Genomic DNA, 15,983 nt, shown 5'->3' on the forward strand with positions numbered 1-15,983 from the left:
TGTGGANTCTTTGAACAAAATTAATAAATAAAATAAAAAAATAAATTAAAAAAATGAATGGTCGTTGATTTTTAGGTGACTTTGTGGAGAGTGGGAGATGAGCGAAGTCAATGCTCCTCTTCTTCCCACTCTCATGGAATCATTTCTGCAGATCTGAACTCAACAATTCATCATGGATTCAACCAACGTCCTTCTCTCTGTCTTCTTCTTCTTGTTCTTCGCTTCATTTCCAGTTCTAGCCACTTCATCTCCGCCATTTTTTCCGGCGGAAGCTCTTCCCACCAAATCAGGCTATCTTCCGATCAACCCCACCACCGGCTCCGCCATTTACTTCGCCTTTTACGAAGCACAAACCCCAGTTTCTTCCATCTCAAAAACCCCTCTTCTGATTTGGCTCCAAGNATCCCACCACCGGCTCCGCCATATACTTCGCCTTTTACGAAGCCCAAACCCCGATTTCTTCCATCTCAAAAACCCCTCTTCTGATTTGGCTCCAAGGCGGCCCTGGCTGTTCTTCCATGATCGGCAACTTCTTCGAGCTGGGTCCATGGCGGGTCAATTTCCACAAAAAAGAAACCGACCCTGTTTCCCTAATCCCCAATACAGGCTCGTGGAATCGAAGATTTGGGGTTCTATTTCTCGACAATCCAATCGGAACTGGCTTCAGTATTGCAGCAACTAAAGATGAGATCCCTAAAAACCAATACTCTGTTTCTAAGCATCTTTTTTCTGCAATTTCTTCGTTTATTGAACAGGATATTACGTTTAAGAATCGACCCATTTACATAACAGGGGAGAGCTATGCAGGGAAATATGTTCCCTCAATTGGGTATTACATTTTGAAGAAAAACCCCAAATTACCTGTTGATAAGAGGCTCAATTTAGCTGGTGTAGCCATTGGAAATGGGCTAACAGATCCCATAACTCAAGTAGCCACTCATGCGTTGAATGCTTACTATTCTGGGCTGATTAACGAAAGGCAAAAAAAGGAACTGGAAATCGCTCAATTGGAGGCTGTGGAGCTCACTAAAAAGGGGAATTGGAGTGAGGCCACAAATGCAAGGAGTAAGGTCTTGAATTTGCTCAAGAACATGACAGGATTAGCCACTCTGTATGATTATACAAGAAAATCTCCTTATAATTCTGAATTGGTAGCTGAGTTCTTGAGCTTCAAGGAGGTGAAGAGGGCATTGGGAGTGAATGAGTCCATGGTTTTCGAAGAGTGTAGCGATCTTGTTGGGGAGGTTTTGAAAGATGATGTGATGAAGAGTATGAGATATAAGGTTGATTATCTGGTGAAGAACAGTAAGGTATTGGTTTACCAAGGGCAGTTTGATTTGAGGGACGGCGTGGTTTCAACGGAGGCTTGGTTGAAGAAGGTGAAATGGGGTGAGATTGAGAGGTTTTTGGGAGCTGACAGAAAGATTTGGAGTGTTGGAGATGAGTTAGCTGGTTATGTTCAGACATGGAAGAGTTTGAGCAATGCTGTCGTGTTGGGAGCTGGTCATCTTGTTCCTTCTGATCAAGCTTTGAACTCTCAAGCAATGATTGAAGATTGGGTGTTGGAGAAGGGACTGTTTGGTGATGATAATGCTGAAGAGAAGAAGCCTTTTGGTGCTAATGATTTTGGGGTTTGGTGATATCAAAAAAGGTATGCTTTGGTTTAGTTTTGGTTCTAAATGGGTTTGAAGAAAGACATCAAAGTAAGCCAGAGCATGTAGTTTCTACCGTAGATCATGTCCTTCAAGTCGTATGTTGTACGTTAATCTATGAACATGTTCTATATAGACCACATAGGCCGATGAATCCACACATCTCGATCGAAAAAGAAAGAATTGGAACTAATTGTACGAGATGTCCTTAGTGAGGTATGCATACATTTTGTTTCTTCTATGATGCTGTGATGGTTGTGTATGGTTCATGTCCTGCGTGTATTAACATTGGTTGTGTATGGTTCATGTCCCCCGTGTATTAACATTGACTATTCCTTGGACTGTACTTTTTTTTCTTGGTGAGGTTGGATTCATAATGAGCTCGTTAAAGTACTCTAGGCCACTAGTGTATGCTCACACTACTAAAAAAGCAACAGAAAAGAAAGGAACACAAATAATAACGTGATGTACACGCCCGTACACATCATGCTAGAGAAGTAATTCATGATTATTTGATATATAACAGTCCTACATTAAAAATCATGGTTCAATAAGATGATAGATACAATACTTTCATACTTAATTGTGACATATATTCATCGTTAGACGTATATATATTCATAGTATTTCATTCATGCTATTGTATATGGTACATCATGTGTTTCGTAAAGCATATGATCATATCAACATAGCAATCATAAAGAGCAGGTAAATTTCACTAGAATATTATAACATAAACAATAACATGCAAGTGAACCCACATAGTACATGTTAGTCATGCATCAATCAGTTTCATCGAACCTAGCTCGTACGTACTGTTTTAGACTCAATTTGGTGCTCCTAAGCTTACTCTAACCGAACATTTCTAAGTTCAACTTCACATGATCCAATTTCACCTACGATATTTATCCATTTACTTAGTTATCTCTAATCTAACTTAATACTAAAGTTTGAACACTTTAATTATCTCTAAACTACCATCAAAGGGGAAGATATGATTTGTAAGCAAAGCAGCCATTTGAAAAACCCATNAAGCAACAGAAAAGAAAGGAACACAAATAATAACGTGATGTACACGCCCGTACACATCATGCTAGAGAAGTAATTCATGATTATCTGATATATAACAGTCCTACATTAAAAATCATGGTTCAATAAGATGATAGACACAATACTTTCATGCTTATTGTGAATTATATTCATCGTTAGACATATATATATTCATAGTATTTCATTCATGCTATTGTATATGGTACATCATGTGTTTCGTAAAGCATACGATCATATCAACACAACAATCATAAAGAGCAGATAAATTTCATTAGAATATTATAACATAAACAATAACATGTAAGTGAACCCACAAAGTACATGTTAGTCATGCATCAACCAGTTTCATCCAACCTAGTCCGTACATACTATTTTGGACTTAATTTGGTGCTCCTAAGCTTACTTTGACCGAACATTTCTAAGTTCAACTTCACATGATCCAATTTCACCTACGATATTTATCCATTTACACGTTTAATTTAGTTATCTCTAATCTAACTTAATACTAAAGTTTGAACACTTTAATTATCTCTAAGCTACCATCAAAGGCGAAAGATATGATTTGTAAGCAAAGCAGCCATTTGAAAAACCCATTTAAGGAACCATAAGACTCATAGTCAATTCCACAAGCATACATTCAAAGATTCAAGTCCCTTGAATTATAATACAAGACACCTTTAATTTGTTACATAAATTTATGTAAAATATGCTTTGTTCTCAAGAAATTACCACATCCTTTTTCGAAAATGATATTTAACCAAGCGTAATTAGACAATAATCATAATCGAGATATGTATTTGTTCATTAGTTCAAACACGAAATTATAATTAAACCCATGATTAACATTGAGAATAAGATTAGCACCATGTTTAATGGCCACAAAGACAGCAAGCAAATTGGGTTAGGTGGTTGACCAATAATCAGCAAATTGAGTTAAATGTCTTCAAACACTTCACCAATCTCTTAAGATAAAGTACAAAGCAGTCAACTTCAAGTCTCATTGCTCTTCTTCTAATCCAAACCTCTCTCCTCTTGCTTTCCATCTCTATAAATATATACCCATCCAAACAAACTATACAGACCTGGCTCCAGATTTTTCGTATTCGATTTGAACTATATTCGACGAGTGCCCGCCATGTTGATATCGATATCTTCTCGTGTTCTTGTCTGTGTTCTTTTGTTCGTCGTAGGCTGCGTCGGTGCTGTAGAAATCGATGAGGAAAAGGTTGTTGAGTTCATGAATTCATGTTCAAATTTAGTGTTTTTTTTTTTTTTTTTTTTTTTTTTTTTTTTTTTTTTTTTTTTTTTTTTTNTGTGTTTGCATTTTTGCAGAAACATTTCATTGTCTTCCTGGAAATGAAGCCTGATTTGAATGAATTTGATGCAGTGGAAACACATCTTAATGTTCTCATGTCAGTGAAGGAAAGGTGGGTTAGGTTATTATATGTTTACGTTGTTTGTGTAATTTATTATTGACCTAATCCGTTATTTTAGAGTGAAAAAATTCGATGACCCGAAAAATTTGACCAATTCAATCCAATCAGTATAGCTTACGATACATATTTATTTTATTTTTATTTAATTTCATAATAATTTTTTTGATTATTTATTCTCCAAATAACTCTTAAAAAACAATTTTGTATTATTTGGAAATAATTTTTCAAAATATATATGGTAGCTAAATTACAAATATTAATTAACGGTTTGTAAATAGATGGCTTAGAAATTAACGATTATTCTCGTTAGAAACAAAATTTTGAATAAATAACCTAAACCCATAATTTAATAAGGGTTATTTTGATTTAACAATGTACGATCCGAACAATTGAGTTGAGTCTAAAAAATGTGCCAACTCGACCTAATGCGACGAACAAACACTCTCGTAGTTCAATAACGTTTAAAATAGTACATTTATTTTTAATTATTTCATTTCATATTACAATTATGAAAGTGATAGTCATATTACTACGACAACGTTAATGAACATAGTTGTATCTTCGTAGCTATGTCGAGGCGGAGGAGTCGATGGTGTATAGTTACACAAAAAGCTTCAATGCCTTTGCAGCCAAGCTAAATGAAGAGGAAGCCCTAGCATTGTCAAGTAATTTTTATATTTATATGCAAGTCCTTTCTCCTTGCTTAATTTGCTCTTTAACCCCTAAAATTTTATAACCTCTCTCTTTCTAGTGCTCATATTCTTCTTAATTTGCTTTTTACCCCCCTCATAGTTTATAATCTTTTATGTAGAGAGGGAAGACGTGCATCACGTGATTCCAAACCAGTATAGAAAACTACAAACAACACGATCATGGGACTTCATCGGATTGCCTTCCAAAGCCAGAAGAAATTCCAAAGAGACAGATATTATCGTGGGTTTATTTGATACCGGTAATTCTCAACCGGTTCATTTTTTTTTTATTTTAATCAAATTTTTATTATTAATTACATAGAAAAATAAAATTTTTGACTAATTAAAATAATTAAAAAAAAAAGATTTATCTGTATAATTTTGATAGAAAATATATAAATTATCGTTTATAATAATTAATAATTTAATTACAGGGATCACTCCAACCGCTGATAGCTTTAAAGATGATGGGTTTGGTCCTCCACCCAAAAAATGGAAGGGCACGTGTCACCATTTCGCCAATTTCACCGGCTGCAACAGGTAATTTCCATTTTTTTACTTTTATTTGACTTATTATTATTATATTTTGCACGTGACGAATTATTCTTTATTTTTTAAAAAAATTATGAAATTATTCGTCACAAAAAATTTGTAATTTGTCTTGATTTTCCTCTTCCTTCTATGATTTAAGTAAAGATTAAAATTAAAATTTTAATTTAACCCAAAAAAAAACATTAAATTTTAGTTCAATTGAATTTTAATTCAAACTGTTATTTATTTATTTGAATCTTGTTATATCTTGAAGAAAACTCATCGGAGCAAGATATTTCAAGCTCGACGGCAACCCGGATCCGGCCGACATCTTGTCGCCGATAGACGTCGATGGCCACGGCACGCATACGTCATCAACGGCAACAGGTAATGCAGTTGCGGGAGCCAGCCTCTCTGGTCTGGCCAAAGGAACTGCCCGTGGAGGCGTGCCGTCCGCCAGAGTTGCCATGTACAAGGTCTGCTGGGCTAGCACTGGGTGCGCTGATATGGATATTCTAGCCGCCTTTGACGCTGCCATACATGATGGCGTCGATGTCATTTCAATATCAATCGGCGGCGGCGCCTTTGGCAATTACTCCGATGACTCCATCTCCATTGGGGCGTTTCATGCCTTGAAGAAGGGTATCATCACCGTGACCTCCGCCGGAAACGACGGTCCGACTCCCGGCAGTGTCGTTAACCACGCGCCGTGGATTGTGACGGTTGGTGCCAGCGCGATTGATCGGAAATTTATTAGTCTATTAGAGTTGGGCAATGGGAAGAACATCTCGGTAATATTTATATCTAGCTCTAATATGATTTATTCGTTAGAAATCACAAATTTTCGATATTGTCCGTATAACTTTGGGTTTGGACTTCCCCAAAAGGTCTCAACCTATATTCTTGAGTTATAAACTCATGATCCTTCCTTAAATTAGCCCATGTGAGACTGTTTTCCAACAATCATCTCCTAGAACAAAGTACATTATGGAGCCTCTCTTGAAACCTATAGAACCCTCAAACAGTCTCCCCTCAATCGAGAATCGACTCCTTTTCTAGAATTCTCGAACAAAGTATACTCTTTGTTCGACACTTAAGTTACTTTTGACTACACCTTCGAGGCTCACAACTTCTTTGTTTGATATTTAAGAATTCTACTACTGACATGACTAAGTTAAGGGCATGATTCTGATACTATGTTACGGATCATCGATTTTCATAATGGTATGATATTGTCCACTTTGAGCATAAGCTCTCGTCACTTTGCTTTGGGCTTCTCAAAAGACCAGAATAATATTTGCTAGCGGTGGGTTCGGTGATTACGTTATTAATTTAGTTAATGTGAAAATGTTATAATAACAGGGAGTAGGGATAAACATATTCAATCCAAAGAAAAAAATGTACCCATTAGTGTATGGAGGGGATGTGGCGAGGGGCGCAGAGAACAGAGAGAGCGCAAGCCATTGCGCGGAGGACTCGCTTGATCCAAGCAAGGTGAAGGGCAGCCTTGTGTTCTGCGAATTGATCACTTGGGGCGTTGATTCTGTTGTCAATGCGCTTGGTGCCAACGGCGCTATCATTCAAAGCGATGAGTATCTTGACAATGCTAATATCTTCATGGCTCCTGCCACCATGGTTAGCAGCTCTGTTGGTGCTGTTATTCACTCCTATATCAAGTCCACCAGGTAATCTGTGTATAATTTGGGTTACCCTTTGAGTCTAAACGTTGATTAAGTTAGCCGAGTGTTTTAGGATTTGATTTGAAAACAGAACCCCCACGGCAGTAATATACAAAACAAGGCAGCTCAAAGCAGCAGCTCCTATGGCCGCTTCCTTCTCTTCTAGAGGCCCAAATCCAGGCACCACTCGCATTCTTAAGGTATGTCAAAATACAATGGTTCATTTGGGGAGAATTTGAGAGGTATTGTGAGATCCACTTGGGTTGAGGAGTAGAACGACGCATTCTTTATAAGGGTGTGGAAACTTCTCCCGACGCATTTTAAAAACCTTCCAGGGAAGCCCGAAAGGACTCTGTAGTAGAGTAGAACCAAACATTCTTTACAAGGACGTGGAAACTCGTTTTGAAAATTTTGAGAGGAAAGCTCGAGAGGGCTTTGTTGGGGAGTAGAACCAAATATTCTTTTGTAAGGGTGTGAAAATCTCTCCAGACGCGCGTTTTACAAACTTTGAGAGGAAACACGAGAAATCTAAATCGGACAATATGTGGGTTAGATTAGATTGTGTGTTAGTTGTTTTGATGGTTGTGGATGAAAAATAGTTTGGGATGTGTTGCAGCCGGACATAGCAGCGCCGGGAGTGGACATATTGGCCGGTTACACGCCGCTGAAGTCACTAACAGGGCAGGAGGGTGACACCCAATTCTCCAAATTTACACTCATGTCTGGCACTTCCATGGCCTGCCCCCACGTCGCCGCCGCCGCCGCCTATGTCAAGTCTTTCCATCCGCTTTGGTCTCCTGCCGCCATTAGATCCGCCCTGATCACCACCGGTACGTGCCCTCTCCAATCAATATGTGGTTTCAATTGGTCAAGATATCATACATTATAACATCTCTGCTTCTATTATGAAGCGAGTCGGATCAGCCGACGGCTGAATCCTGATGGCGAATTTGCATATGGAGCTGGCAATCTAAATCCATCGAGAGCCATAAATCCTGGCCTAATCTATGATCTCAATGAAATGTCATACATCCAATTCCTTTGTAGGGAAGGCTACACGGGTTCTTCAATTGGCGTCCTCGCTGGAACTAAATCCATAAACTGCTCTACTTTAATCCCGGGGCATGGACATGACTCTCTCAATTATCCAACCTTTCAACTCAGGCTCAAGAGCCCCCGACGAGCGATGTCCACCGTGTTCCGACGACGAGTCACCAACGTCGGACACCCCGTATCTGTCTACAATGCCACCATCAAGGCTCCCCCTGGGGTGGAGATCACGGTTACACCGAGCACATTGTCATTTTTACGGCTGCAGCAGAAGCGGAGCTTTAAGGTGGCTGTGAAGGCCGGTCCTTTGGCGTCGGGGAAAATGGTGTCGGGTTCGGTTGCTTGGATCGGAGCTCGACATGCTGTGAGAAGTCCAATTGTTGTTTATAGCCCTGAGGATGAAGAAGTATTTGTGAGGGAATGATTGAAATTTGCTTTTGTTATCCTATGTAAGGAACCAAAGACAATTTGAAGTCATTTGAATCAGAATACAGTAATACAACGTTGTTACACAAATAGTTGTGTGGATATTTTGTATTATTCTTTGTTTTCAAGAAACTGTCATTTGTTTTCTGAAAATGGTCGTTCTTTTGCTCTCTCACTTCTTGAGCCTCTCCATAGGGTGTTTGTGTTGGAAGGAGAAGGTTTCTAATAACTCGAAGGAGAATAGGTATGGATTTTGAATCATTTTTTTTCTTCTTTAGATCCATGATTTTTAAGGAATAATAGCTTTTTATAAATGGTTCATGTTAAAGAAGCTCTTTTGATAAAGTTTCATGAAGAAGTCCCGAAGAGAAACCGTTCGAGAGTGAGTTCCAATCAAGTTTCAAGAATAGTAAATTTATTGATTGTGTCCCATCTCTAAATGTAAATATCTACGTGAGCAGTATCGAATGAGATTATTCTTTTTTGGATAAATGGATTAAAACAGTTCAACCGTAACGAAGAAACGAAGTTGAATTGAATTATGCAGAAAAAAGAAAAAAAAAAAAAGTCAAATTCTAGAAATTCTGAAATTCTTATAAAAAGCCATGAACATAAGCTATTGTGGGATTCAAAGGAACCACTGCACTCTTATGAAAATCGATGAACATAAACAATTGTGTTTAGTTCATAATATTTTTTAATAATCAAAGATGATATAATTCATCTATCAGCCCTATTTCTATGATTTGAAAGGATATTTTGACTTTAGAGCTTTGAGAGCTCTAATACTACTGATGAATGATTAGGTCTTCCAATATGAAGAGCATTGTAGTTATTAGTTTCTAAGTGGCTGGAAATGGTTGAGGTTGGGCTTCATTGGGAGTCTATCAAAACCAAGGGTTTGATAGTACAAAGAACTGGAAGACCTAATCATAGTGTTGCTCTCCACATTCAAACTCCTTGTAGTGGTGCACTAAATGTGATTGAATCAGTATATTCATTGCCATATCCAATGGGACTTCACTGAAATATTCAAACCTATTACGTTTCTTTTAGTTGCCTGCAAGCCTACTCATAAGGATGTCAAGTATCGACCATACTGCCGCACTTGCTTATGTCCACCAACAAGTTGTCAATTCCAGAGCACATCTAAATTCTACCATCATGACTACTAATGATACTCTCAGGGAATAACATTCCTAACAATAATAGAATCACCAGCTCAATGAATGTATGCATACTTCCAAAATCATCCGACAAGGACAACATCAAACTCTAATCTTTGCTATATAATTGATTAAATCATAGAAACCATATCCTACATTCTTGAATCGAGAAGATTTAACCTCCAAGTCAAGGGTAGATACATTATGCTAGTTAAGTAATGCTCATATTAGCGATCCATTATCATTTTATTTCACATTAAAAAGATTGATCATACAGCTCAATCTAGTAAATGGTGCATAGATATATTTACTGATGCCCAGATTCAAACTAACACACTACCTACACAGTCCGAATATTAACTATCAACGAAACCTAATCACCAAGGAGACAGAGTGGCTGCCTCATGCTAAGCTCCATCTTGAGGGCAGGAAATTTCTCCAAATCATGAGAGATGCTTAAGATTTTCTGCATGTGAGAGTAAACCGAGTCTGTGTTATAACACTGGACCAATGTAATTCCAAGAAGATATCAATAAACATTAAACAACCATTTTGTTTTTTACTTTCTATTTGAAAACTAAGCTTAAATCACTATTTCTACTTATGTTTTCTTGTTATTACCAACTTTCTAAACATGTTTTAAAAACCAAACCGAACTACAAAAATAATTTGGAGCTAGAAATAAAGTTTGTATTCAATGCGTGATCAATCATGCAAAGAAAAATGGGTTATGCTAAACGAAAACTTACCAAAGCGGCAAGAAGTGCTTCTTCCAAAATATTACCATCTACCTCCAATCTTGCAATTGGAAATTCTGGAATATGCCCCGACTGTTTTTTACCAAGCAAATCACCAGGTCCACGTAAAAGAAGATCAACTTTTGCCAGATGAAAACCATCTGACATGTTTTCCAACACCTTCAAGCGACCTAAGCTGCTTGCAGTCGATGCCACCAAGATGCATCTAGACTTCTTCATTCCACGTCCAACTCGTCCCCTTAGTTGATGGAGCTGAGCAATTCCAAATCTCTCAGCATTCATAACAACCATCATTGATGCATCAGGAATGTCCACTCCAACCTCAATCACTTGGGTAGAAAGTAGTATCTGGGTATCTCCGTTCCGAAATCTCCTTAAAGCCTCCTCTTTTTCATCACCCTTCATTCTCCTGTGCAACAACCCACAGTTATAGTCCTGAAACCTGTAAGAAATGGATTGAAGACCTTCTGAAGCAGCACGAAGCTGAGGCAGCTGTTCGGATTGCTCAATCACTGGATACACGAGATACACCTTCCCTCCTGTTTGTAGCTCATCCAGCATCATCTATTGTCACAAAAATCATTTTCGTCAAACAAGAAGGCTATCCAACTATCATCATTCTCTCATCCATATTGAAACAGTATCCTTGGCATACACAATAGTGCATGCACAGGTGCTAAAATATATCAATCAAGAACTGCCAGAACTTAAAACTACCATTAACTCTAGAACAGATGCTGCATCTTGACTTTAAGCCATTTTTATTACCTCCCCCACAGAATAAATAAACGAAAGCCCTGCCCTTTCGAGAAAATAAATATATAAAAAGACATTAAAACTTTGATGTTATTAATTTATAATTAAAAATACTTCCACATACATTAGATGCATAGAATTCACCAAATAGATATATGACAAAAAATAATGTTTCCAGCTATTTAAACTCAAGTATGATTCATCTAGCAATTTTGTATCCATTTCCAACGAAATAAACAATTTATGAAAGATTTATAGGTAGAAGTACATATGACCAAGTATTTTAAGAAATGTAATCATCTCAAATGTAAGGACAAGAATATACCTCATAAACCTTCTCAAAGCCTTCATCATCTCCCACAATAGAATATGTTTTGACTGGTAACCGTCCAGGAGGACAATCGGTAATCTGTAATAAAGAATCAAGGGATTACTGATGATAACAACGAATGGATCACTTCCGTTAATAATTAAAGGAACAACCAATATACAAGGAAACAGGTGGGACCTGGGGGATAGCATAAAGAACAAAAAACCACAAAGTCCATGAATCATTATTTCTGGTAACACTTCAATCCATCCATCTCAAACCGGTGATCAATGGGAAATGAGGGGATAAAATCGGGTTCCAAGAGGAATGAAGGGAGAAAGAAAAATAATGCGGAAGTTGATCAATTTATCCACCTAGTTATCCGAAGTACACATTTAACTATGTAGGAGTTTCAAATCACTTAAAGTAATACTAGGTTCTTAAAAAGTTGTACATTGGCCTTTGGTTATGTGGAAAATTGTTTTTCATGTTAAGTTTATACTTCAATAGCAGTTGTATGTAAATAAGGAGAAAAGTGTGAACATACATGAGTTAGCGACATGTCCCCATACAACGCAAGAGCAAGAGTCCTTGGAATAGGAGTGGCCGACATGGCAAGAACATGAGGGGCCATAGAGAAATCTCCACTTGAGGTTGCATCAGCGGTCTCGGCAGCAATTTTCGAACTTAAGGAGTTAAATAACTACAGTCAAGAGTGATAATGTACCATGAGCTTTAGGATGTGAAGATTAAGATAAAAATAAATAAATAAATAAATGAAAAGAGGAGGCAAAATTATTTCCAGCAGACCGTAGGCAGAATAAAAAAAATTCTACCGAACATAGTCAAAGTCTAGTTATGGACTTTTTTTCCTTTTAATCAGTAAAAAAAAAAAAAAAAAAAAAAAAAAAAAAAAAAAAAAAAAAAAAAAANAAAAAAAAAAAAAAAAAATTGTTGATAATGAAAGATTAAAAGGAAAGAAGGGGAGGGGAGATCAAGTATGTCTACCCTAACCAACTGAAAGGAGATTACGAAAAACCTCTCCAATTGGCAATAAGCATAGAGTGAGAGTAACTAAAATAAAATGAGCGACATCTGGTTGGAGACACTAAATTAAATAAAGATCTCTCACTCCTCCAAATAAATAAAGAATTTTAGCTCTGTCTTTGTAAGAGTGGCCCGTAATTGAAGGACAATGTGTTCGACACACCCAGAAGATATTGCCTTGGAACTGAACCATACCAATTAGTCTCTCTTAGCAGAACAAGAAGAAAATATCTTTAACAGGAGAACTCGGGAAAAAAAAAATATATATATAAACAGAAGAGAACAAAAAATGCAGGGAACTACAAAATACAGACACCAAGTCTCCCTTCGAAGATTTCTAACAAAAGAGTGACTCCTTGAACGTCGAACTAAACATCTTATCATGTTTACAGGAAAAGAAACTATTTCATCTCCACTTTTAAAGGTAAAGATATAGAAAGTACCAAACACTTCCTTGACAGAAGTAAAATGAAAAATTCCCGATAAGTTAAATGAAATTGCAATTAGTCAAAAAAGGTTATATTATGATATGTTTGAATTTTTTCCAGAAAAAGTTATACAGATGAAAGCCACCACCTTACTGCTAAACTTTCCTCTCTGAACTACACCAAAACGATGCTGCTCATCCACAACTGCAAGGCGTAGAGCAGAGAACTCCACTTTTTCCGATATTAGACTGTGAGTTCCAATAACGAGAGAAGTCTCTCCTGTTTGGAGGCTCTGAAATTGAAATTGAAATTGAAATTTCAGGGGTGTAGCATGAAAAAAAAAGTTCAAAACAATTAGGTAATAATGCAGACCTGTCGAATCATCCGTGATTGTTTTGATGGGGTAGAACCTGTTAGTAAAGCAACAGAAGGCTTATTCTCGATCTCTTCCATGTTCTCTAACAACCCAAGCAAATGCTCATAATGCTGAATAGCAAGTAACTCCGTCGGAACCATGAAAGCTGCCTACAGATTATTACAAGAAGTAATCTCAGATTTGCATAGCACTTAAAGATTTAGAACATTATATGTAGTAGTTTCCATAATGATAAAGATTGACAAATAATCTATTAAAACGTCTCTAATATCCAGAAGCTAACCTGATATCCAGTGCCTATAACTTCCATGCATGCCAGAAATGCAACCACTGTCTTCCCACATCCTACGTCACCCTGGAAAGGACCAAAATAAATATCAAATGTACCTTACTTGTGATTGGATTTACATGCAAGAGTCATTCAAATAATCTTGATCAATCCATCTTGTGGAGCGATTTGAATTTTGATTTTAGGAATAAGTTTTTCTTTCCTCTTAACCTTGATCACCGAGATAAACTCATTCTATCCTGTTCCTTTGGATGAAATCATCTTGATTTGGAGATTTTAGCATTTAAGATCTAGGAGTTTGAATANGTGATTTGAATTTTGATTTTAGGAATAAGTTTTTCTTTCCTCTTAACCTTGATCACCGAAATAAACTCATTCTATCCTGTTCCTTTGGATGAAATCATCTTGATTTGGAGATTTTAGCATTTAAGATCTAGGAGTTTGAATAACCATAAAGGTTTTTAGAGCCGATAGGCTAGAGCTTTCCTATCATTCGGTATCAAAGCTTTAAGTTCTAGATTAGATATATGTTCTTGTTGCTGTTATTTTCTTATTTTCCATTCTAAAATGTTCTCATTATTTTTGTTCATCTCAAAGCCAACATATCGGTCGTCGAATTCTTACAAAATGGTTTCAATTCAGCAGGGGAAGATCACAATTCCAGCAACAGAGACCCTATGCTGAAACGTGCCTTCCACCAGAACCAAAACCAGCAAGTCAAACAAGCTATGGGGGTGGGTAAGTTTGGTCAATGAATGCCAAAGTCACCATAAACTTCATTCCAACCGTCCGAACCAAAAAACTTGGGTCTTTGCTGGATTGTATTTGAATAGGTCGAACTCGCAGGTTCACAGGCTATGGGTCTTCAAATTTGAGGTTCTTCGGATTGGGTTTACAGAACTGGATTGCTGGAGCACTTGTTGAACAGCCACGCTGCTGCTGAAGGAGCCATCGTCGGTGGGTTGTGCGTCTGAGTGCTCATCATTGCAGCAGAAAGCAAGCCACGTCATCAATGATTCGCCGGAGAAGGTCGATCAAGCCCGACGGCAAGTGCATCACTGTTTGTACGTGGGTCTCATCGCCATGAAGCTCATGGTTTACAGCAATGCAGAATGTGACGTCCAGATGCAACAAAAGGCAACAAAATTGAAGCCACTGGACGAAGCTTCATTGTAGACAAATTATAGAGATGGGGAAAAGGGCAGAAAAGAGGTATTAGAACCATTCCTAACCAAGTATTTACAAAACTAAGAGAAACAAAGGAGAATAGCAGAGATTGTCTTAAGGGAGTATTTACATAATCCTTGGAAAGCTTTCCCTTCAATTCATGCAAAAGGGTGATAATCGTCCTTCTAACAATGATCCTCTCCGCAGACCTTATATGTTGAATGACTATGTCAACAGGAATATGAATTCTCTTGTAGGGATATATGGTTATTCATGATTACTACTAAATTAGGCCAAGTAATATTCAGGATTTGGTAAGAACTTTACTTTAGGAGTCTTGAGGAAGTCCCTAGGATTAGGTTATGGGATCTAGTTTAATCTACTGAAAAGTTTGTGCACATATAATTAATGACAACACAAACATGAGAGCTGGAGAAACCCACTATTAAGTATAAATAGAAATGAGAAATTTCTAACACGACAGTATAACAAGAAAAAAGATGGAAGAGACAGCAACCTGCAAGAGCCTATTCATAGGAATTGGTCGCTTCAAATCCCATATAATTTCTGCAACAGCTTTCATCTGACTCTCTGTAAGGGAATATGGGAGGGCTTTAAGAAACTTTTGGGTGAGACAAGTCCATTCCTTCATATATGCAGCATTTAAACGAGGTTGACGATACTTGTCCAGCAAACCATCTTTCTCTATTGTTGTACCGAGACCTTCAAGCATTTGGAACAAGCGTGCCAACTGTTAAATCAGGATTCGTAATCAAATATTAAGTCCACAAGTGAACAAGAAATTAAATCAAATTATGAACAAACATCACCATTAAAATTATCTAAGCTATTGCCAATATGTTTTCCTTTTTTTTTTTTCTCTCTTGATTGAAACAGTAGTAGGTCCCCTTCAAGGGTAAGCAATTTTACTATTTAAAGTATTTTAACAACTTCAATAATAGCCAAAACACTATCATCTTTTTCATTCAACTCTTCCACAAACGGACAGATGAAGATTGTTGAAATAGATGTGAAGTTGGTAACTATACCTGAAGGTAAAAGAACTCGTCAAATATAAAACGTTTGCGAGCCAAATCAGCTTCATTTATACTCTTTGGCTGATGAATCCCATTGTATGCCTGCTTTAAAGGAAGTTAAAATGGGGGGGGG

General features: G+C 37.3%; 3 protein-coding genes across 8 annotated transcripts in view; 2 read left to right on the forward strand and 1 right to left on the reverse strand.

Moving 5' to 3' along the window:
- The first annotated feature begins 50 nt into the window (after positions 1-50).
- Positions 51-1,998, forward strand: LOC111796150 (serine carboxypeptidase-like 50). 3 transcript variants are annotated; one of them, XM_023678883.1, is made up of 2 exons: positions 51-386; positions 469-1,998. In XM_023678883.1, exons 1-2 carry the CDS (start codon positions 173-175, stop codon positions 1,638-1,640), a joined length of 1,386 nt encoding a protein of 461 aa, XP_023534651.1. In that variant the 5' UTR covers positions 51-172; the 3' UTR covers positions 1,641-1,998. The 3 variants fall into 3 exon arrangements, with proteins under 3 accessions (XP_023534651.1, XP_023534635.1, XP_023534643.1); XM_023678867.1 differs by having other exon boundaries at positions 51-331; positions 429-1,998; XM_023678875.1 differs by having other exon boundaries at positions 51-305; positions 403-1,998.
- A 1,796-nt stretch (positions 1,999-3,794) lies between these two features.
- LOC111808440 (subtilisin-like protease SBT4.14) lies at positions 3,795-8,593 on the forward strand. Its single transcript, XM_023694413.1, has 10 exons — positions 3,795-3,927; positions 4,035-4,129; positions 4,706-4,803; positions 4,950-5,090; positions 5,265-5,370; positions 5,636-6,152; positions 6,724-7,046; positions 7,132-7,240; positions 7,657-7,870; positions 7,952-8,593. The coding sequence occupies exons 1-10, from the start codon at positions 3,838-3,840 to the stop codon at positions 8,512-8,514; spliced, it is 2,256 nt and encodes a 751-aa protein (XP_023550181.1). The 5' UTR covers positions 3,795-3,837; the 3' UTR covers positions 8,515-8,593.
- Positions 8,594-9,887: 1,294 nt separating this feature from the next.
- The window catches only part of LOC111798893 (ATP-dependent DNA helicase homolog RECG, chloroplastic), a 17,805-nt gene continuing 11,709 nt past the window's right edge, over positions 9,888-15,983 (reverse strand). For all 4 annotated transcript variants that reach the window (XM_023682258.1, XM_023682250.1, XM_023682243.1 and 1 more), the window contains 9 exons: positions 15,863-15,952; positions 15,331-15,564; positions 13,641-13,712; positions 13,354-13,506; positions 13,130-13,273; positions 12,054-12,209; positions 11,522-11,605; positions 10,432-11,004; positions 9,888-10,148 (listed from right to left, as the gene is read on the reverse strand). In XM_023682258.1, coding sequence (XP_023538026.1) covers positions 10,056-10,148; positions 10,432-11,004; positions 11,522-11,605; positions 12,054-12,209; positions 13,130-13,273; positions 13,354-13,506; positions 13,641-13,712; positions 15,331-15,564; positions 15,863-15,952 — 1,599 coding nt within the window. In that variant the 3' untranslated portion in view covers positions 9,888-10,055. The remainder of the gene's footprint in view (positions 10,149-10,431; positions 11,005-11,521; positions 11,606-12,053; positions 12,210-13,129; positions 13,274-13,353; positions 13,507-13,640; positions 13,713-15,330; positions 15,565-15,862; positions 15,953-15,983) is intronic.

This window comes from Cucurbita pepo, chromosome LG01 (assembly GCF_002806865.2).
Source record: "Cucurbita pepo subsp. pepo cultivar mu-cu-16 chromosome LG01, ASM280686v2, whole genome shotgun sequence".
NCBI lineage: Eukaryota > Viridiplantae > Streptophyta > Magnoliopsida > Cucurbitales > Cucurbitaceae > Cucurbita > Cucurbita pepo.

Coding starts and splice junctions, on each gene's coding strand:
- LOC111796150 (XM_023678883.1), top strand. CDS start 173: ATGGATTCAACCAACGTCCTTCTCTCTGTCTTCTTCTTCTTGTTCTTC. Junction 387..468: donor CATCTCAAAAACCCCTCTTC/TGATTTGGCTCC, acceptor TTTCTTCCATCT/CAAAAACCCCTCTTCTGATT.
- LOC111808440 (XM_023694413.1), top strand. CDS start 3,838: ATGTTGATATCGATATCTTCTCGTGTTCTTGTCTGTGTTCTTTTGTTC. Junction 7,047..7,131: donor TCCTATATCAAGTCCACCAG/GTAATCTGTGTA, acceptor ATTTGAAAACAG/AACCCCCACGGCAGTAATAT. Junction 7,241..7,656: donor GCACCACTCGCATTCTTAAG/GTATGTCAAAAT, acceptor GATGTGTTGCAG/CCGGACATAGCAGCGCCGGG.